Below are 21,263 nucleotides of genomic sequence, written 5' to 3'. Positions count from 1 at the left end.
GGGCCAAGGGGAAGGTGGCCTCTTCTCAGGCCTGGAAGCAGTGTGGCTTTCTTTCTGGGGACACGGGGAGCCATGAAAGTGTTATTTAATATATAATAATAATTATTCCCATTCTGTAGGGTCTGTGGTCTTCAAAAGCTTCTTGCTGTCTGGAAGACTTCGGACGTACTAAGAGAATCAGCAGGCTTGTTCTGGCCTTAGTCCTGCCCAAACTCAGGTCCAAATTCCATGTTACATTTTGGAAAACAGACCCAGTGAGTCAGGCACAGCACAAGTGCCAAGGGAGTCTCTCTGACACTGAAACAGAGCTAACCTCCGTTTCCCTGCGCGTGAAACGGGTCTCATTCATTGGCTCTGGGCCAAGGCCTGGGCCTTGGTTGCCCTCTCGCAACACCCAGCACTGCAGGCAGCCCGAGGAACGCAGACACGACCAAGCCCGAGAGGCCGCGCAGGCGCCTACGCAAACCTGAGAATAAAACTGCAAAGCCCACCCCCGCCGTTCCTCCGGGACTCTAGCTCAGAGAGAACCGCCTCTTTCTTCGCAGTCCGAAGAGAGAGGGAGTGGCCTCTTCACGAATGCCCGGTGGCACCGCCAATCAGGCTTTCGAGCTCTCCGATTGGCCACTACCGCCCTGCCTTATCTTTCCATCTCACGGTTCTTTCTCCCTTGCGTCATAGGTGTGATGGCCCTAGGATTGTGCGCCTCCGCGCTGGAAGATAGTCCCTTCCGCAACCCGCGCCGTTTGCAGAAAGACCCGCAGGGGGTCCTCACTTCCGGACTCTGGGTTCCGGGACGCCGCAACGGCTTCCTACGAGCGTGCGGGAAGGCAAGCCGGAGGAACGGGACTGTCGGGGCGGTGGCGACAGCGGAGGGATTCGAGGCGGTGCCGCACGGGGCGGGCCGTGGGCGGACCTTGGAGGTGGGCGTGTCCCGGCCCACGGGAGGGGGGACGGAACATGTCTCCCGCCGCAGGAAGATGAGGCAGCGGCTGCGCCCGCGGACGTAGCGGGCCAGGCAGAGCCGACCAGACGCGGCGGCACCGCGTACTCCACGCAGGCCGCCTTCGCCAGTGCCCTTAACACGTACGGGCACGCGGGGAGGGTCCCGGGCCACGCGCCGCCCACGCGCGACCCTCAGGGCCAGCTGGCGCCCCTTTGTCCGCGGGGGGGTCCGTACGTGTGCCGCTCCCTGTGCGCTGCGGCTCGGCCGCCCTGAGCAGGTAACTGCACCGGGACCCGGGGCCGAGCAGTTTTGGTGGCCCGGCGTCTTTGTGCAAAGTTGCCCCGGGCTTCCCCATGCCTTGGGGGCCGGGAAGTTGGGGAGGGGGCGGTGCTCCGGGGTGCGTTTTCCCCCCGCCCTGCCCCATTGCGGGCCGGGCGCGGGGCGGCGGCCGGGAGTCATTGTTCTCCAACTTTGCTCGCCGGGCATTGGGGCGGGCGACGTGTAGGGTCTGGTGCACGCGAGGCCCGCGCGCGCCCCCTCCCCGGCCGGGCCGGTCACTTCGGGAAACTTTCCGGAGCCCTGGGAGGGGGCGCAGGGGGCGCCCAAGGGGCCTTCCAACTTTGTGGCGGGTCTTCTGGGTGCTCTGTTCCCTGGGAGGAGCACGACGGGGTGCTGCAGTTTGGGGGGGAGCGTGTAAGGGAGGGAGAGTCCTTTTGTCTGAGTCGGGAAGGTGCGACCGCGCAAATTGAGGCTCAGGTTGAGGGCCGGGGGCTGGGGGAACTGCGGAGTGAACATCTGCTCCGTGTTAATGGGGGAGAGGCGGCAACGGCGGCTCGGGTTTGCGAACAGCGGAGTGGTGGCGCCCCAGCTTCAAAGGGCTCCCGGGCCTCGCCGCCTGCACCGGCTGCGGGGGGTGGGCGGTTGGTTTCTCGGGCCTCCCCCTCAAAGGAAGCTGTCCCATGCCCCCCTTTCCTTCGAAATGGTCCGAAACACCTTACGAGTCCCCAAAAGTCCTTGTGACACCCAAAAGCCTCTGCTCTCCTATTAAAGCTCGTTTCAGCCCCCTACCCCAGTCTGCCTTAAAAATTGGTTTCAACTATCCCACAAAAAATTGCGGTTTCGTACTCAGAAAAGTCAGTTTCACATGCCCTCCCAAAAAGAAAAAAGTTAGCGGGGGAGGGTGTGCGCAGGGGCAGCCGTTTCACACCCTGTCTCTAGTTGACAAACAAAGCGGGGGTTTCTCCACCCCTGAAGTTGGGTGTCCCTCGGCCTCGGAACCCCTCTCCCCGCAGCCTCCGCGGTGTCTCCACGGCTACCCCACCACCACCCGGGGACCCAGGGAGGAAGCTAAAGGGACTTCGTTGTCCATCTACAGGGCAAGGAAGACTTGCTTTGCGCCCTTTCCTAGGGGTGGGGTGGGGTGGGGTGGAATGGGGTCTGGCAGGTGGATCCCCCACCCCCATTCTAGAACAGAATGGAGCCCATGGGACCATGGTGGGGGGGGGGGCTGGTCTAGGAACCGGCTTCCCTCAGGGGCGGGAGAGGGGATGTTTTCAAAGTTGCTTAAAAATAATTCCCGGATACAACGTGACAATAAAACAACCTAAGGTTGTTTTTTCTTTTCTGAGTTGGGTTGTTTTTTGAGGGGGGAGGAGGTGAGGGGGAGGTTTGAGGGTAGGTCCGGTGGTGGGCTCCCTTGATTCAGTCATGAAGCAGGCGGGAGCCTTGCCTTCTTGAGGATCTCTTTCACTTTGAGTTAGGGGGTGACCAAGACTTCAACGTGCTGTGACAGCTGCTTGTGGGAGGGGGGGTGTCAGCAAATTTCCTCTGGCCTGCCGAGGCTGTGTAAGCCTGGGGATGGTTGGAAAGGGGACATGTGGCCTGAGGGAGGCAGGTTCTGGCCCAGCAAGTGGAAAAATGACTACTCCAGCTCTCCCTCCAGTTTAAAATTTGCAGCTTGTCTCTGGTGGTCTCAGAGGGAATTAGGAAATCTATATTTGCTCATTTCACCCCCCCCCATTGTTTCAACTCCCAGGGCTCTGGGGAGGGGTCTCTCCAGGGGCCCTGAATTCTGGTATTCTGGCTGCCCTGCCCCCATCCCCAGGGTCAGGAAGAGAATCAGTCTAGGGGGACCCAGCCCCTCAGGGTGGTTAGAAGGGCTTTTTAAACAGCTCTCCTACTCCCCATCTGTCTACTTAGGCCACAGTCACAAAAACCTTTTTTATTCTTTTCCTGTTCTTCTGTATATGTCTGTCCCTGCCCCTCCCTGTGTCCACTCTGCCACTGTCCATCACCACAGGCTACCACACAGGGCCATCTCTAGGACTGAAGTATCCCACTTGGCCCCTGAGCCCACCATTGCAGCTGGAGAATGAACCAGCCGCAGAGGATGGCGCCCGTGGGCACAGACAAGGAGCTCAGTGACCTCCTGGACTTCAGCATGGTAAGCCAGGCTCGGCCAACCTCTCAGACATCCCCCTCTGCCCCCAGGATTCCTAGGAAAGAAGCACCTACTGAAACCCCCAGAAGCCAGGCCTAACACTTGTTTGGATGGAGGGGCCCCCAGGTGGGGCTGGGGGCATTGGGGTGTCCCTCACACAGGCATTATGCATAATCTGAGCCCTTATTGATTCCCAAAGGCACCTGTCACCCAAGCGTTTGCCCAGGCGCAGAGTGGGTTCAATCTACCACTCTCCAGGTAGGGAAACTGAGGCCCAGAGAGTGGGAGGGGCTACACAGAGCCTCAGTGTCTTCAAGGGGAGGCTCAGCTCTGAGGTCCCTGCTTGGCTGTGTGCACACAGTGGCCTTGGCCTTCTGATCTGTAAAATGGGTGGCCAGTGTTATTTGTTACATCATGGATTTCAAAAACAGGGTGGTGTATGCCGTCTATATTTATTTAGCCACACTGGCTAGTGCTGTCGGGTGACATGAAGAGACCTCATGAGGACTGTGGGAATCTGTGGGCAGTGCTTAGCCACCACTGCCATGGCTGCCATTGTTATTTTTGGGGAGAGGTTGGCTCCATGGGGGAAGGTAAAGATCCTTATACATTAGCCAGTTTAATCCACACCAAACTGCCCATTTCTCTGCCAGGCAGGTGGAGGTTCAGGGAGGGTGCTAGCTTTCAGAGGTCACACAGCTCAGACAGGCCAAGTGAGGCCAGAAACCAGTGCACCTTGGACCCCAGGCCTTGATTTGCTCATCTGTGCAGTGGGCCACCTGTCACGAGTGTCCGGATGGTCAGTGTTGCCTCACAAATCAGGGAACCCAGTGTGGACACTTCCCTAAGTCCCTCCCCTCCCCCCGCCCGGACACTATTTTGGTTAGAAACAAGTTGGGGAGGACTCTTTCGGTCTGAATTTAACTCTCCACCAGTTCCAGGCCCAGGCCACTGAACTTGATCAAAAACAAGTCCCCAAACTGAAACATTGGCCGTCCTGCGGAAAAGCACAGCCCTTGAGACAGCAGGCCAACAGCTCAGAAGAGCCAGGCCCGTCTTTTTAAGCCCCGTTTTATTTTTGCCTCCCCGGCTGAGTAACTGGGGTGCAGCTCAGTTGTTTTTTGTTAAACCGACAGGTCACAGACTACTGGGCCAGAACAGGTCTGTGTGGGGGCGGGGGAGCACAGGAGCAGAGCTGGCCCCTGCTGTGCCATCTGAGAGCTCTTGAACAACTCGTCTGCCTCTCTGTTCTTCTTTTTTTTTTTAAGATTTTACTTATCTTTAGAGAGAAGGGGGAAGGGAGAGAAAGAGAGGGACAGAAACAATGTGAGAGAGAAACATAATTGGTTGCCTCTCGAGCATGCACCGACTGGGAATTGAACATGTGACCTTTCGCTGTGGGGGACCATGCCCAACCGAGTTACACCAGTTAGAGCTGCCTCCCCTTCTGTCCAGAGGGTCTGAATGTCTCCCCATCCCCAGCTAAAAACCAGTAACTTGTTTCACAGATGAGGAAACAGGCTGAGGGGTTGAGGTGCTCAGTGTCTCCTCTCAGAGAATCTCAGAGCCCAACGTTCACCCCCATCTCCTCGTTACAGGAGAGCAGCAGAGGCAGCCTCCCCTTTCAGCTCACATCCTCTCTCTGTAGCGTCCCTCTCACCTGCCTCAGAGAAACTGAGTTCATCTGTTTCTTTGAAAGACCTTGTTTTTTTACTGAAACAGAAGAAACGTAAAGGAAAGCAGGTCTTCTTTTTGCTAGGTTCTCAAAAGTAGGAAAGGCAACAGTCAAAATTAAATACAGAAAAACTTCTTGGGATAGAAAAGGAAGGTGTTGAGGGCACTTTGAGTGATGTTCCCTGTGTGCGCCTGCGATGGTTCCTCTGCCTTTTGAGGGGCCAGGGGAACGAGGAGTCAGGCAGCACTTGTCCTGTGACCCACCTGGGTGCCGCTCTGAACCTGGTATGTGTACGGTGGCCCCTATGTGCCCTAGACATCCATGTGTGTTGGGGTTTTACAACATTCCATGCAGTTAGAACCCCAAGTCCATTCCACAGAAGAGAATATTGAGGCTCCAGGAGTGTGTGTCCTCTCTGGGCTGCTGATCAGTCATATGGTGCTCAGAGGACACAACCCGTTGCCCCCAGCAGCAAGTACCATGGCAGAACCCCTGGCAGTTTAGGGGACAGAACAAAGACAAACCCCCAGGGCTTAGTTGTTGACCTCCAGGTCTGGGGTCCTATTGGTTCTGGTCTTTGCTCAGGCCAGCCCCTCCCCCAACATAGACCTCAGTTTCCCCAATGAGAAAGGAACCCATTTTGACGAATAGGGCCCTGGGGAGGCCGGCCCCGGTTGAGGGAGCACAGACACACGCATCACCCCAAGAGGGGCACTTGGTGAGAACCCATTGCCATGCCTCCCATGAGTCTCTGCTCTAACTCCTGCCAGGCCCAGTTGAGCCTGTGGTCTTAGTTTTCCCTCCTGTAGGATGGGGTATGGGGGGCAGGACCCCACTTCCCAGGCCACTCCTAGGGTTCATGGTACTCACATGAAAGTCACCTGTAGGTGAGAGCTGCATCTCCGCTTCCCTGCTGGCTTGGGAAGGTTTGGGGGAACCATTAGCCATTCCCCAACAAACCACTTACCCCAATTCTGGCCACTTTTAATCATCTGGTCCCCAAACGGAATTTGTAAAACCCAGATCTGTTGGGCAGAGTGATGACGTGTGTTTTTTTCGTAGCAAAGGATTTGTTGATGTTGGATTTTCCTGTTAGTACCGCTAAGCTGTTTAATCTACAGGAACTTTACACTGACTATTTGAGCAGGGAGGGTGGCACCCAGGGAATCACCCAATAAATGATGGGGGGTGGGCATATAGCTTTTCCAGAATCCCTTTAGCTTCCTGGCTGAGCCTCAGTTTCCCTTTCTGAAGGGCAGGTATCAGCACCTAAGGTGCACTGAGGGCTGCTCAGACAGCTGCTGAGCACAGAGTTCAGCATGTGAGGGACACTCCACCTGGGTCATGCTCTCTGTCCCAGGGGTGGGGCTTGGCTGTCCTCCCCATATCCCTGCCACTTGGGGTCAGAGATGAACGAACACAGGAGGGGATTCCAGGCTTGTCAGAAAAGGTCTTGCACATGATGGTGGGCTGGCCCCTGTCAACCTGTTTCACTTTTTAAAGCTGAAACTTCGTATCATGTCTAAGAGCAGATAAATTGTATCAAGTGCTAAATAAGTTATTCCACTCAAAAGAATACAAGTCTGGTGTGAACAGGCAGTTTCAGCTTCCACTGGATATTGTTGCCACTGGTGGGTTATGCTGTCAGAGGGGCTGGGTTAAGGTGGTGTGCAGTGAAAGGACCCCTGGCTACCTTTTCCTGCCCGGTCTCTCTGATGGGACAGGACCCCGGTAGGCAGAGCTGCATCCCTGGATGTGCCCCCAACCCCACTCACTGCTCTCTCCCTCCCCACAGATGTTCCCCCTACCGGTGGCCAATGGGAAAAGCCGGCCCACTTCCCTGCCTGGCACCCAGTTTGGAGGCTCAGGTAGGACCCTGCCACCTTGGGGCTGTGAGTTTGCACAAAAAGATGAGAGTGTGTAGAAGGTGGGCTGGAGCAGAGAAGGAATGGGGTGCAGCACCAGACCTAGAAGGTAGAGTGGGGCTGAGGCTGGATGCAGGCTCGTGGACAGGGTGCCAGAGGAGGTGTATGGGGGATGGCGCCCAGGTCCAGCAGTTGGAGTGGAGGCTGGGGATAGCGAGCCTGAGAACCAGCTGCTGTGACAGTCACACGACCTGCATTGAGTGTCACAGAGGGAGCCTGGAGGTCAGTGTAACATCTGTCCTGCACCTGGAGCCTGGGCCCCTGGCCTAGAGATGGGAATCATTTGTATCACTCACAAGGGGGTCCTGTGTGAGGCAGGGACTTGAGCCTTTGAGGTCTTCTTTGCCCCAGTGGGATCCTGGGTCTCTATTCCATCCCCAAAGAGGAAACTGAAGCCCAGCAGGGGCGTGACATAGAGTCCCAGCTCTTAATAAATCTTGCCCATTCTGTAAGCCTTAGATGAGGCCCAGCTCCTGGCTGTTTACATTCAAGCATGTATTGGGCCCTTAACGGTACACAGGAGGATACTGAAGGTTACTGAGAGCATTCAAACTGGGTATACAGCCAGGCAAACCTGGACAAGTCAGTCACTCTACCTGGCACTGAATGCTGATGACATGGCTGTAGGAGGATGGACAATATGGCCTGAAGGAACCTGCAATGGGTCAGGAAGCAGAGCAGTGGAGAGGAACTTCCACAAAGCCAGGCCAGTTGGGGATGGTCTCTGCGGAGACATGAAGAAGGGTTCAGGGCAGGAAGAATAGCCCATGCAAAGGTCCTGGGGCAGGATCTTGCCTGGCATATAGCATGTTGGAGAAATAGGGAGGAAGCTTGTGTGCCTGGAGCAGAGTGAACATGGCAGGTTGTGCAGGGCCTTGTGTGCTGCGATGAGGACTTGGGCTTTCACCCCGAGGAAGGTGGAAACCCTGGAGGGCTGTGAGTGGAGAGTTGCCATGTGCATGTTGGGGAATCTGCTCTAGCTGTTGGGAGGATTTGGGGGAGCCTTTGGCACTCTTTGTGGACTTCCGCATCTTTCTGAGACCCCATGATTGGCGCCACATCCTTCCATGCATCTGAGATCCAGGACAGAAGATTCTGTCTTAGAGTCATTTCTGAATTCCACTGGGATATTCAGTGAGCTCTGGCTGGAGGAGAAGGGGGTTTTGAGGGGGTGGTTTACATTCACACTGCCACCCCAAAGGGAGGAACATTGTGTTGCCGACCCTGGTGCCCTGCACTGGCCTTCCTCTCTGCCTGAGGAAGTGTCAGCAGGGCCAGCTAGAATCCTCCCTGAGGTGTGGAAATCCCCACATCCCTTCTCTTCTGAAATAGCCCATAGGGGCTAGTGTGCTGCCACTCGCTGCCTAAGGCAGAGAACCAGGGCCCGGGGGCTTCCTACAGGAGTTGGCACAGATGTGCCTTCATCTCCCCTTGGGCCTCTGCCCTGTGCTGTCTTCCCTAATCCGGCATCCACTCACAAGGCCAACAGCCCTAAGTAGCCAAAGCCATGGCCCAGGGTAAGGGTTCCCCCTAAGACACCCCATACCCAGACTGGCTTCCCACTGATGCCTAGCCCAGTCTCAGTGGGAGCCCTTGTAAACATTTGCAGGTTGATATTCCGTGGTTGCTGCAGTGCCTGCGCTCCCTCTGGGCCTGACCACTTTGGTCTGGGAGTGTCTTGTCCAAACCCTTCTTTCATCAGTAAATAGGTCACCCTCCCTCCAGACAAGCCATGTCAGCGTAAGGGGGACACTACCATTTATCAAAGAGTTTACAAATGCTAGTGGTTCCCCCAGCCACAATCTCCCCCTCGCGTCTCCTTGTATGTTTTGGTCTTGCATTTTCCTGGTATTGACTTGAAGTCAACTTGTTTCTCTTAAATTTATTCCAAAAGGGCACTTTCTATCAGAAAATTAATGGCCTGGACCGAAATAGGAGGTATCTCTAAAAGTGACTGAAATAGTGGCTGTGGAGTGTTGGGGTCCAAGGGCAGCCTTGCCTAGGATATGTGCAGTTATTTTTTTAAATAATTTTAATTGATTTTTTAAAAAGATTTTATTTATTTATTTTTAGAGAGAGGGGGAGGAAAAGAGAAAAAGGGAGAGAAGCATCAATCGGTTGCCTCTCAAACATACCCCAATTGGGGAACAAGCCCGCAATCCAGGCATGTTTCCTGACTGGGAATCAAACTGGCAACCTTTTGCTTTGCGGGACAGCGTCCAGTCAGTTGAACCACAATGGTCAGAGCTAACTTTTTATTTTCAAATCATGATAGATTCATTGACATTGCAAAGAAATGTGCACAGAGGTCCCATTCCCCACCCAACCCCAGTCCCCCGACATCCTGCACGTCTGTAATATAATGTGGAATTGGGAAGAGGGCCTTCATACAGTACGCAGCTTATTCAGGTCTCACCAGTGCATGTGTGCGTGTTTAGTTCTGTGCAGTTTGTCCCGTGTGTAGGTCCATGAAGCTGCCTCTACAATTGGGACACAGAGCTGTTCCATTACCCCACTGTCACTTGCACCTGTAGACCACTAATTTGCGGTTCTCCATCTCCACATTTTGTTGCATTGAGAATGTAATATACACAGAACCACACAGCTTGGCTCCTTTTGAAGTTGGCTTTGCCCACTCAGCATGGTTTCCTGGAACTCCATCCCGGTTGTTGACTGCTTCAGTGGTTGTTTCCTTTTTTGCTGCCTGATAAACTTTTTAACAAAAGAAATCATAACACTTAACCAACAGTGACTTATGTCACCATTTTTTGATCACTGTATGCCAGGCACCCAAACTGGGTCATTGACTGTGAGTCCTCTAGCCTCACAGGTCAGTGATATAGGTAGTGCTATTACCATTTTACTTATAAAGAAGCTGAAACTCAAGTTTAGTGACTATCCCAACTAACCACTCAATGCTGCCTCCCTGGATTCTATACCCACACCATATATTGATCTTTTTGATTTGCAAGAACTCTTTACATAGGAAGGATGCTCTTTTGTGATCTGTGTTGCAGCTGTTTTTTCCTCAACTTACCAACTGTTGGTAATAATGGAGGTTTTTCATTTATCTTAGTAGTTTATTGGCTTAATTTTAATGTTATCAAGATTTTCATTTATGATATGTTCTAGCCTTGGTGCTATTTCTGAAAAATCCCTAAGAACTGAATGCCAGTCCATGCTGCAGTGCAGATGTGACAGTCACAGATGTGCCTGTTTCTCATTACATCAGGTTGAGGAGTATATGGGAAAGATGCTGGAGAGGAGGAAGGCATGGTTTTGCCGTCCTTGGCAGAGCAAAGACATTACAAGTAAGTGGGGGAGTCCTGACCAGTGTGGCTCAGTTGGTTGGGTGTCATCCCACAAAGTGAAAGGTTGCTGCTGGTTTGATTCTTGGTCAGGGCACGTGCTTGGGTTGTGGGTTCAGGCCCTGGTCAGGGCACATTTGAGAGGCAACCAATCAATGTTTCTCTCTCTCTTTCTCCCTTCCCTTCTCTCCAAAAATAAATAAATAAAATCTCAAAAAAGAAGAAGAAAGGCAAATGGGGGAGAGAAACCTTAACAATGATCGAGGCTGGTGACCTAACTGTCCCTGGCTAAGTGCACACATGTTGCTCTGAACAGATACCCCGGTGCCCTGGACCAGTGGACAGGCTGGGGTGGGGCCTGCTCGGGCTTCACAGCAGTTCTGAGGGCACCTCCATTTAGAAGCACTTATCCTTTAAAGGCCATACCCTGTAATTAGGGTCCACACCCCTTTTATAAATACCAACCACATACTGGGCCCAATGAAACCTTTAAGAACAACAAAAAAGACCAGTATAAACCATGTTTTTTGAGAACAATGCAGTGAATCTAGAAATTAAACACCAAAAAGTAGAAAGAAATAAGGCTGACCACTTAGATCAAAATTCCTTTTTACCCAACTCTTGTGTTAAGAGGGAAACTAAAACAGCCAAGACAGAACGAACATACACCAGCGGTAATAGAAACCCATTGAAACTGTTTGGTGTAGCCAGAGCTGTACTTAAGGAATAATCATAGCTTTTGATGTTCTTATTAGAGCAGATAAAGTAGAAAGAAACGTATTAAGCATTTTAAGTTATAAAATTCCATAACGGTAAATTCAAAGAAACTTTTCATTGACTGATTGGTTTTATATGTAGAGAGAAGAAAATGGTTTTATACGTAGAGAGAGAAACATCAATTTGTTGTTCCACCTTGGAACAAATACTGATCCTTGTATTTGCCCTGACCAGGGATGGAACCCACAGTCTGGGCATAACGGGACAACTCTAACCAACTGAACTACCTGGTCAGGGCCAAGGAAACTTTTCTCAGCAGTTTGAAATTCCGTAAAGAATTTCCTAAATTTCGGTTACCCATGAGTTTTTTTGTCATCTTTTTACTTTTCTCTCTATTGCTACCTCAGTGCTTACCCAGTGTTATCACTGTAGCTCTATTGTGTTTTTATAGTCTGACTTCAGTTGTTCTTTTCAGGTTATTTTCCCCCATGTTTTCAGAGATGCTGATTCTTTTCCGAGATCTTCAGAATAATTATGTCATGTTTCCACTCCCCAGCCCCCCCCCTCCCGCTTCCCCCCCCAAAAAAAACCTGTTGGGATTTTGGTAGATTAAATTCATAGATAAGGTTGTAAAGAACCATTTGTCTTCCCATTGTAAGAATCTGTTATTTTCTCCATTTAAGTTTTCTTATTTTTTCCTTAGTAGTTTTTAAGATAAACTTTGAAGATTGCTGTATAAAGCACATAGTCCTCTTATATAGTTTTGAAAAATTTGGTCACATACTTTTCCAATGAGGGTTATTTCTAGGTATTCTAATAATTTCTGTACTGTGGTTTGGGGATCTTTTTAATCATGTTTTCCACCTTACCACCTCCCGCCATCCTTTAAATGTCTGCATTTTCCTCTTGGTTTAGTTTTATGTCACCTATTCTTAGACACCGAGGCTCCCCTGTCCCGGAACAGGTGTCCTGTCCCTTTCTGCATTGGCTGGTGTTTCCAGGACCATACAACACATGCTGTTTGCTTGTTGTTGGCCGGGCTGACCATGACACTGGCTATCGATTCGAGGTTGATCTTTCTATCTGTGTTTATCCTGTTCGGGGCATTCCCCTCACGTCCTATGTGACCGTCCACAATGAGTGTCTCAGAGTGGCCTTGGTTTCTTCCCTGGGTCTGCTACAGGCTGTCACCCCAGATGCTCCTCGCATCTCATGCACGGCCTGCATTCTTTGCTAACCAGACTTGTCCTGCACTTTGCTTGTGTTCCTGAGTCCAGTGGGCCTGCGGCCTTAGGCACTGCTGCACTCCTGAGCCAGTTTCTCAGGAATAGTCTGTAGCACGTAGCACCGTGTCCCTCTGCACATGGGAAACCAGCCCTGCACTATCTGCCCCCCATGCTTACCATCAGTTCATCGGGATTTTGTTTGTTCCTCTTGTCCATTTTACCATTTTCCTAGGCCAAAAAAATCATTCATTTTAGGCACATTAAAAAATAGCTAATGTTGTACCTTGGCTCAGTTGTTAGGAGCGTCATCCCACAACCAGAAGATTGTGGATTTGATCCCTAGTCGGGGCACACACCTCGGCTGCAGGTTTGATCCCTGCTAAGGCTGCGTACAATCCCCAGTTTAGGTGTGTCTGGGAGGCAGTTAATCAGTGTTTCTCTCTTGCATCAATGTTTTTCTCTCTGCCTTCCGCTTTCTCTAAAAGCAGTGAGAAAAATTTCCTGCATGGGGATAAAAAAAAAGTAAAAATGGCTAATGTTGCATTCTTTTATCACGTATAAAGTCACCTGTCCTTCTAGTGTCAGAAGGTAGTGTTCATGTCTATCATAATTCCACATATTTTTTCTACTCTTTTGTCCTTGATTCCGCTCCCTCATTCCTTATGTTACTGATCTTCCTGTCTGCTTTATTGTCAAATCAATATTTATCAATTTACTGCTTTTCTTTTCCTTTTTCCATCTTGATTTCTCCTGTTTTAAATTTTATTTTATTTGGGGTTTTTTTTTTTTTTTTTTTTAGTCAAAGATCACATTTGTTACGTCTGCTTTCTCATTTAGTAGTCAAGAATCCAGTGTTACACATTTCCTTCTGAGGACCACTTCAACCGTGTCCCACTGGTTTCAGTAATGCAGTCTTTCCTTACGTTTTAAAGATACACCTGACAATTTATATTGTTTCATCTTTGAAACATCTTTGAGTTGTTATTTTGGAGCTTTCTAATTTCCTGGTTGGAAGTCTGTCCCTGGCTTGGCGAATTTCTGTTTTAGGTCATCAGTGCTGAAATCAATGCAGCATGAGCGGCTGCACCTGCCCAGATGGTCCAGGGCACTCCTGCTCTCACTGAAACAGAGCCACTTTTTCATTCTTCATAAGCCCTTGAGGGGTGTGGAGCCATGAGGTCTTTGGTCCCCACCTGACCACAGTTTGGGGTTCTAATCTGTTTGACATTAAGAGAGCAGCTCATTCTCTCTTGTTTTGTTGGTCTTGGAGTGTTCCCTGGGCTCCTACTTATTTATTTACACACTAGGTTATCTGCACATGAGGCTTTCTTTGTGGGCCCAGCCTGTCACTTGCAAACAGGCTGTATCAGTTAGCACTTGCTTCTTGAAGTCAGACTTTTAGATGAATATTATGATCCCATTTTTTGGTTTCATGCTTTGGTCTGTCTTTGTGCAATTAAGTCTCTGTAGTCTTCTGGATTTGCTTGTTCCAGAACATTTAGGTGCTGTGGCTTTAGTTTACAAGAAATTGGGAGGCTTATACTGTCAGCCCCTCCTCTATACTTTCGTGTCTGCTTTTTCTGTCTTTATAACCCCTCTTGCAGGCTCATGTGTCTGGCATGTGTTTTCTGGAAATTGGTTTTGAAAGGTCTGTGCTGGTTCACAGCTCACTGGTGATTATTTTCATGGCTTTCAAGAACGTGCTGAAACCTCCCATTTCTTCTCTTTCAACCCCAAAAGCAAAGTCACATGTCCCTCCTGTGGGAAAGTGGAGGAATGAACCTCTGCATCTCTTTTCTGCCCTGATACTCAGAAGTGTTTCTCTTCATTAACAAGCCGTGTGTGTGTGTGTGTCCTCAGAAAAGTGACTCTCTTGCTTATTATGAGACCTTGAGCAAATGACAAAAATTTTGTGCCTTAGTTTCTCATCTGTCAAATGGGGATATTGGCAGCTATTATAAGGATCCAGTGGGATTAACCAGGAGAAATATCCAGAGCACGGTGGCACCTGCAGGTCCCCAGCCCTGTTCTTGCTGCATTGGTGTCTGTACAGGGGCTGATGGGATCGCCCTCCCCGGACCCATCACATACACCTGACTCGCATGTCCACGTTTGACCCCTCCCAGTCTGGAGTCTATCTTCAGGGATGATTTCTATCAAGGGAACATGGTGATGTTTGCCTTGCATGTGACAGTTGGGAGTAGAATTCCTTGGCTACCACCAGCTTTCCCACCTGCACCTGTGCAGTGCAGGTTGCATGCCATTGTCTTCCCATGATAGTCAGTGAATGGGCATGTTTATCTTAATCTTGCGTGCTTTTTTATTTATTTTCGGAAGTTGCCAATGAGCCCTTAAGGTCTATGTCTCAGAAATGCTTGGTCGACTATGTTTTCCACTCCAGTTTGGGGCTTTTTCTGTTCCCTCCAGGGATGCCAGTTCTCCAGTGTCGCGAGTCTCATGTTGTCTCACTTAGATCTTCACGTCCATTGTCTCAGAATTCCTTCCTTCTCCCCTGTGTTTAGGGGCATTTACAGAACTTGTCCTCCTCTTCATTGATCACTTTTTCTGCTTCATCTGTTCTGCCTTCGCTTCCTTTGATGCTGGTTTTTAAAACCTGTAAATTTGTTGCATGAACTCCTTTTCTTAGTTTTTCTCACTTCCTCTCTTTCTCTCTGAAATCTCATCTTTCTTCCAAAGAACCACGTGCTAATTTTCTTGTGGGTGTGTGGAGGTAGCTGTCTTAAAGATGCATCTCTGTTTCCTGGGATAAATTCTGAACCTGTGAGTTTGGTCCATGTTTTGTGTTCCATGTTTGTTTCTTGCAGGGAGGTTGTAGGTTGGCCTGTGAGCTCATATTTGGGGGTGGGAGGGTGCAGATTCTCCCGTTCCCCCCCCCTGCCCCCATTCCTCATAGGTTCCACTTGAGACTGAAGCAGGAGGGGGTCTTTCTGTTATCATTATGGTCTTGGATCTGAAATTCACAGGACGGAGCAGATAGGCTAACTTCTGCAGCTAAGGGACCCCAGTGCTCTGAATTATTCCCTTTATTGGGACCCTTCATCTGAGAGCTGGCTCCGCCCACTAGGGAAGCTACAGGGTTGGGAGTCGGTACCCTGGGAGTTCAGGAAGTGTTGGGTTGGGGGTCCCCTTCTCTTAGAAAGGGTGGCGTGTGGCCTCCACTCACCTCTCCAGCCTCAGACCTGCTTGTCTGGGTGGGGAGCATGGGGCCCTGCCTTTCTGTGTCCTGCTCCCCATTGCATGGGCTCATACAACATTATAAACAGGGCAGGAGATAAAAAGGGGTGAAATATAAACAAGTGAATTTGGATTTGGGCACAACCTGGCATTCTCTCTGCAGCTTTTCTGTAAGCTATCGCTACCCCAACCCCCTGCCATTGGTAAGAGCCTACAGCCCCACTGAAAAGGAAGGGCTGCCCCCAAATTGAAATCCATGTTGCTCTCACCACCACCCTCCTCCTATTCCCCATCACTCCTGGAAGACCCCAGGCACTGCAGGGCCAAACCCAGGCAGGGCAGTCAGATGGCCACCATTTGGTTTCTTGGGGATTTTAATTTTAGGGGAAAGTTGGAGGAAGAGCAGATGGGCTTTGGATCGTATTGGCCACCTGATAAAACCCAAAAAGAAAGTAATTATTTGAGTGCTGGTTAAATAGTTGCTCTTAAAGGTGTTACTAATTTTTCTCAGATGTGATTATGGTCCATGGTGATTATTTTTATTATTGTTATTATTTTAGGCTTTATCTTTTGGGACCACATTGTCCAATACAGCAGCCACTAGCCACATAGGGCAATCTAAATTTGTATTATTTAGAATCACAGAGTTAGACGTTCTTTAGCAGCTGTGTGTGGCCACTGAACAGGACAGGCATTGTGATCGTGGCAGAAGGTCCTGTTGGAGACAGGTTAGGTTATTTGTGGGTACACTGAGGACGTGGAAAGCAAATATGGAGGCTGTTTGAGGGGGTCAGCCCTGTATAGAGATGCTGAGGTTGCATAGAGGGCCCTGGGCTGGAAGACCTGAAGGGTGGCTTCTCTGAAGGGGAATGAGGAACCAACAGGTGTGGAGACCACCAGGACAGAGCTAGGCAGGGGCAGAGGTCTTGGAGGTGGTCAGGGAGGAGCCTGGTCTCTGCCCTGAGGGCAGTGGGTAGACTTGACAAGAATTAGAGGGAGAGAGGAGACCAAGTTTTGGCTTCTGAAAGCTCCGTTGGGACTGCCTGGGGTGGAGTGTGGTCAGGGAACCTGGGAAGGCACTGCTGTAGGGGTGCAGCTGTTGCCAACCAGAGGGTCAGAGGCAGCAGTGAGGAAAGGAGAGGGGACCCAGCTCCCTGGTAAGGGGGAGCTTGCGGAACTGGTCTGCAGAATGAAGCCCCCAGGCTAGGCTGACAACCACATGGTTGTACTTGTAGGGGCTTGAGGTAGGGACCCCAAGCCTTGGGCAAGGTACCGTGACCATCTGGGTTTTGCCCATCCCATACGGTAACCCTGCTTACTCCTGGTACCAAATTCTGTTGGTCCCGAATTCCTGATGGTTAGGCTTCTTAATACAAAGGAGCCAGCTCCTGAAATCTTTCCACTCACTAGGGCCAGTGGATTGCCACAAAGGGCCAGGCAGTGCATGTGTGGAGGCTGGGCAGCCTCTATTGCAACTAAGCTGCTGTATGCTAAAAGCATGTCTGTGTGCTAATAGGACTTTACTTATAAAAGCAGTTGGGGGGCAGACTTAGTCTAAGGGCCCTAGTTTGCTGATCCTGCCCCAGAGGAATCCTGCACAGGACACGGGCCATTTGGTCCCAGCCACACTGAGCATCTTTCAGAGGCCACTCCCCCAGTTCATCAGACAAGGGTCAGCCCTCAGTCACATGGTGGAGTCACCTCTCCACCAGACGCCAACTGTGCCACCCACTCCACAGAATTCTTTCTCATCCTAAAGCAACCTTGGCTAGTGGGCAGTGTTGTCACCCCCAGCAGACTCAAACTGGGAGTGGAGCTCGGGGGATGGGCAGCACCCTTGGGCTCTGCATGTGCTCTGCTCCCTCAGCATCTCCCTCTCCATCTCCCTCTCCCCGAGGCAGCTGAGCTGGGTCTGAGTGCACAGATTTTCCCAGGCACCAACCCCCACCCCCTTGCCTGCCCCACCGACATGTCATATCCAGCAGTTTTGTTTTTATTTTTAAAGAGAGAAATCATAGGGAAAAAAAACTACATTCTGAAAGCAATGTCTTGTTCTATTGGTATGTTTCAATTGGAATATGAACAAGAAGGGATGAGTTATTTAAATGTATACATTCACCAGTGGAGGTGTTACTAACCATTAGTGGAAGTAATAAGGGAGGGAGAGGCTGTTCCTATTTTTGTCATTTATAGAAAGGGATATGGGGGCTGGGGTTAGGGCTTTTCCCAGAAAGGCTCTTTGCTAGTCACTCACGGGGCCCATGTGATGTGGGAGTCCCTGGGCCCCAGGAGTGCCCTTCACCGCTGCCAGGCCTTAGGGAATGAGGGCTGCTGGAGAAGGGGAGGGGACAAAGGCAAGTACCCATAGAGGGAAACTGAGGCTCCAGGGGTGGTAGACGTTACCCAAGGTCACCCCTGCCTTCCTAGCAGCTCTTCTTCCAGAGCCCCAGTTTGGGGTTCAGGACCTTTTGGTACAAATACTCCCAAATCTGATAGTCCACAGAATGAATGGATTCCTGGAGACCCCCACCCCCCACCAAGTCCCCCACTGTAATCACATTGGAAATTTTTTATTAGAAAACAAAAATCTAACTGAGATCATGAATATTCATCAGGATGGGTGATTAATATACATAACCATGCAAATTAGACAGCAATTAAACATCAGTTCTCTGGGGGAGAATCATTAACACAATGGCACTGCAATAGAAGGATACGATTTGAAGGAAATTTTGGTACAGGTGAGCAGGGGAGGGCAGGAGACGCAGTATAGGATTTGGGATGGGGGTACATGGGAACTCCAGCATGTTGGGTTAGCAGTACGGTGGGAGTGGGATTATGCTGGTATAGGTGCCCACCCCTGCTGCCCCAGGTCCCCTCCCCAGTTATGCCAAGTGGGCCTATTCATAACCCCAGATGGTTATGGAGGGAAACTGAAGCACAGACAGGGAGGGGCCTGGGACTGCTCCCCTTCTGCACGTCCAGGCCTTGTGCTCTGTGGTCCCTGATGGATGGGGTGGGAACTCTGGCCCAGGAAGGATGTAGGCCTGGGCTTCTGCCCCATGGGGAAGATTCCGAGTTCTGGGTGGGTGCCTGGAAGAGTGTCCAGGGAGATAAGGTCCCACCCTGCCCTGCCCCTTGAGACCAGGGTCCTCTCCCCACACTGGTTAACCCAGGTTACACCTTGGGCCTCTGGCATCCCAGTCTGGCAGGCCAGTGGCAGGAGCCTTGGTTCATCCCTAATGTGGATTTGGTTCTACCCAGGAGAGGCTGCCAGCCTGTGCCTGGTGGGTAGTCAGTAGAAGCTGCCGCTATTACTTAAACAAAGGGATGGCCCACCTCCTGAACTGGCAGAGATGGGCAAGGGGAGATTTGCAATTTCCCAAGATCTAAGCTGATCACTCATGACCTATTCATATGTCCTCGTGAGCCTTTCTTGCACGGTAAAGAGAGACTGAGCCTGATACAGGTGCCCCAGCCCTTGTGGTCAGGACTGGGCCAGAGGGAGGGGCCTGGGGCTTGGGGAGGGAGGCTCAGTATAAGTGTGGGGTCTGCCCAGGGTAGGCATGGTGGATAAGGTTTTGATGAATGGGTAGGAGTTTGCCAGCAGTGATAGCTGGTATAATTTTTTACTGAGCTGCAGGCCTGGAAGTATGATAAGTGCCAGGGTGTCTGGTGCACTTGCCATTGACAGTGCTGTCTGTGTGGGCAGAGCTGGAGGTGGGTGCGTCTAAGTAGGTATAGGTCCAGAAAGCATGTGGAATCGAGTAAGGGCTCCCCCCTGAGGTGGTGGGGAGCTGAGCTAGGTGGGCAGGGATAAGGGTGACCCTCTCTCTCTTCCTGTCCTGCAGGTCTGGATGACCGGCCCAGCCCAGGCTCCTGGGCCACTGGTGACCAGAACAGCTCCTTCGACCCTGGCCGGGTGAGGAGCTGCTGCTGGGCCTGAGACCCTGCATTTCCCTTTTCCGGGGGAGGGGAGCATATGGGGAAACTAAGGCTCAGAGGGGGAAGTCAGGTGCCAACTTGGTCTGCAGGGACTTTGGCTTAGAGATGTGGGTTAAAGTCATGACTCAGGCGCTCAGAAGCTTGCCTGCCTCCCTACCTGTAAAGCAGTGTGCCCCAGCACCCCTCATCCCCACCCATCTCTCAGCAGGCATACAGCGAAGGCGCCCACTTCAGTGAGTCCCATGGCAGCCTCTCTTCGTCCACATTCCTGGGACCAGGGCTTGGAGGTGAGTGTCCTCAGAGCACAGCCCCTTCCCCCACCCCCTCATGGGGACTCTGGGGTGTGGTCAGCACACTCAGCAGCAACACTTTTGGACATTCACTTGGAACAGAGGTTGCAGGTGGGTATGGCCCTCAAGTCTGTAGGGGCTGGCCAAGTAGACTTGGGCATCCTAGTGACTCAGGCAGTTGTAGCCTGCTCTCCCAACCATGAGAATCAGAACTCATCAGGCCTGGGCTCAAGTTTCACCCACTGGGCCAGGTTGAGGTTGTCCCCTTTCTAGCGTTGGTTTCCCCACCTGTGATACAGGGATGCTCACAACCTTCCTTGCAGCAGATAGTGAGGTCTTACCCAGAGTGTCAGGTCCCACAGGCAGCCCCCTTTCCCCACCAGCCCCTTGCCCATCTTGTAGATGAGTGAGATGCCAAGCAGGAGGCCAAGCAGGAAGGGACCTGTCCAGGGGTCTATGGCTGGTCAGGGACTGACCAAGGCTCTGTCCACTGGGACTGTCAGGGATTTGATTGTTGTCTTGTGTGCCATCCTCTCATCAGGGTACCATGACAGGAGCCCTGCTGAGCCCTGACACCCCCTTTCCAGTTCTGCAAAGTTGGCATCTCTGGGGCAAAGGGTCATATGCTGTTGTCCTGCATCAGTTCCCACCTCAAAGCTTGGGCTATATGTGGGGTTTTCATTTTAGTTCACTGCCTGAGTCCTGAGATGGTGTCCTTCAGTGAAAGCTGGGTGGGATCTGCTTATCTCAGCACTGCCGTTAGTGGTTTGTAGGCCAAGGTTGCTTCTGGGGGAGTGGGTGTGTGGATGGGACCCTTGGCATGACTGGCCAGTCAGTGAGGAAACTGAGCCCAAAGGCCTTTGTGCTGAACCCTGAGAGGACAGAACCTTCCAGACCCCACAGGTCATTTGTCACTTGCCAGGCCCAGGACTGGGTGCACATTAGGGCTGGACAGACATGTGTGACTGGAGAGGAATCGTGGCAGGGGTCAGCATCCATGCACCCACTTCATGTGGCAAGAGTCTGTGCCCATTTCCCAGACCAGGAAGTAAGGCTTGGCCCATGTGGCTTATGGTGGCCTCTGCTGGCCTCTGCACCTGCAGCTGTTCCCCTCTGCTGTTCCTCCTGCCTCTTCCTGGCACAGGCAGTTCCCACACTCAGCCTGGTCAACAGGGTCCAGAGATAGCTGTGTCCCAGGTCTACCACATGCCCTGTGGCCAAGGAGCTCAGCAAGCGCTGCATAGAACCCAAATCAAGCCCAGTGGGGAGGTGGGTGCAACCTTGGTATCCCTGGGCCTGTTTCTCAGCCCTGGATGGGGTTGGTATGGTTCACAGGCTTGGTGGCAACCATGGTAGGGTGACAAGCAGTAAGGGCCCTGGGAGAAGGGGTGTGTAGACTGGGACATCCACTCCCCAAGAGGTGAGGCCAGTCTGTTCCCATGTGGCCCCAGCCTAGTCTGCTCCTGATGAGACTGTGGTCATTTTATTCTCTGCTCTTTGCCCTCCTCCCACCTCATACCCTGGTATGCAGATCCAGTGCATGGGTTAGGTGCCTGATGTATGCCCATGGGGCTCATGGCCTTAGCATGGTCCTCTTCT

At 51.5% G+C, this 21,263-nt stretch overlaps 1 protein-coding gene across 19 annotated transcripts in view; it reads left to right on the top strand.

Moving 5' to 3' along the window:
- The first annotated feature begins 679 nt into the window (after positions 1 to 679).
- The window catches only part of TCF3 (transcription factor 3), a 37,584-nt gene continuing 17,000 nt past the window's right edge, over positions 680 to 21,263 (top strand). For 6 of the 19 annotated variants that reach the window (XM_053658614.1, XM_053658613.1, XM_053658625.1 and 3 more), the window contains exons 1-3: positions 10,198 to 10,294; positions 19,281 to 19,351; positions 19,580 to 19,661. In XM_053658614.1, coding sequence (XP_053514589.1) covers positions 10,228 to 10,294; positions 19,281 to 19,351; positions 19,580 to 19,661 — 220 coding nt within the window. In that variant the 5' untranslated portion in view covers positions 10,198 to 10,227. The other 13 variants (XM_053658627.1, XM_053658621.1, XM_053658628.1 and 10 more) reach the window with 8 other exon arrangements.

Source organism: Artibeus jamaicensis, unplaced genomic scaffold (genome assembly GCF_021234435.1).
Source record: "Artibeus jamaicensis isolate MK-2021 breed Jamaican fruit bat unplaced genomic scaffold, CSHL_Jam_final scaffold_537, whole genome shotgun sequence".
In the NCBI taxonomy this organism is placed as follows: domain Eukaryota; kingdom Metazoa; phylum Chordata; class Mammalia; order Chiroptera; family Phyllostomidae; genus Artibeus; species Artibeus jamaicensis.
This window is presented reverse-complemented; position numbering and strand designations above follow the sequence as displayed.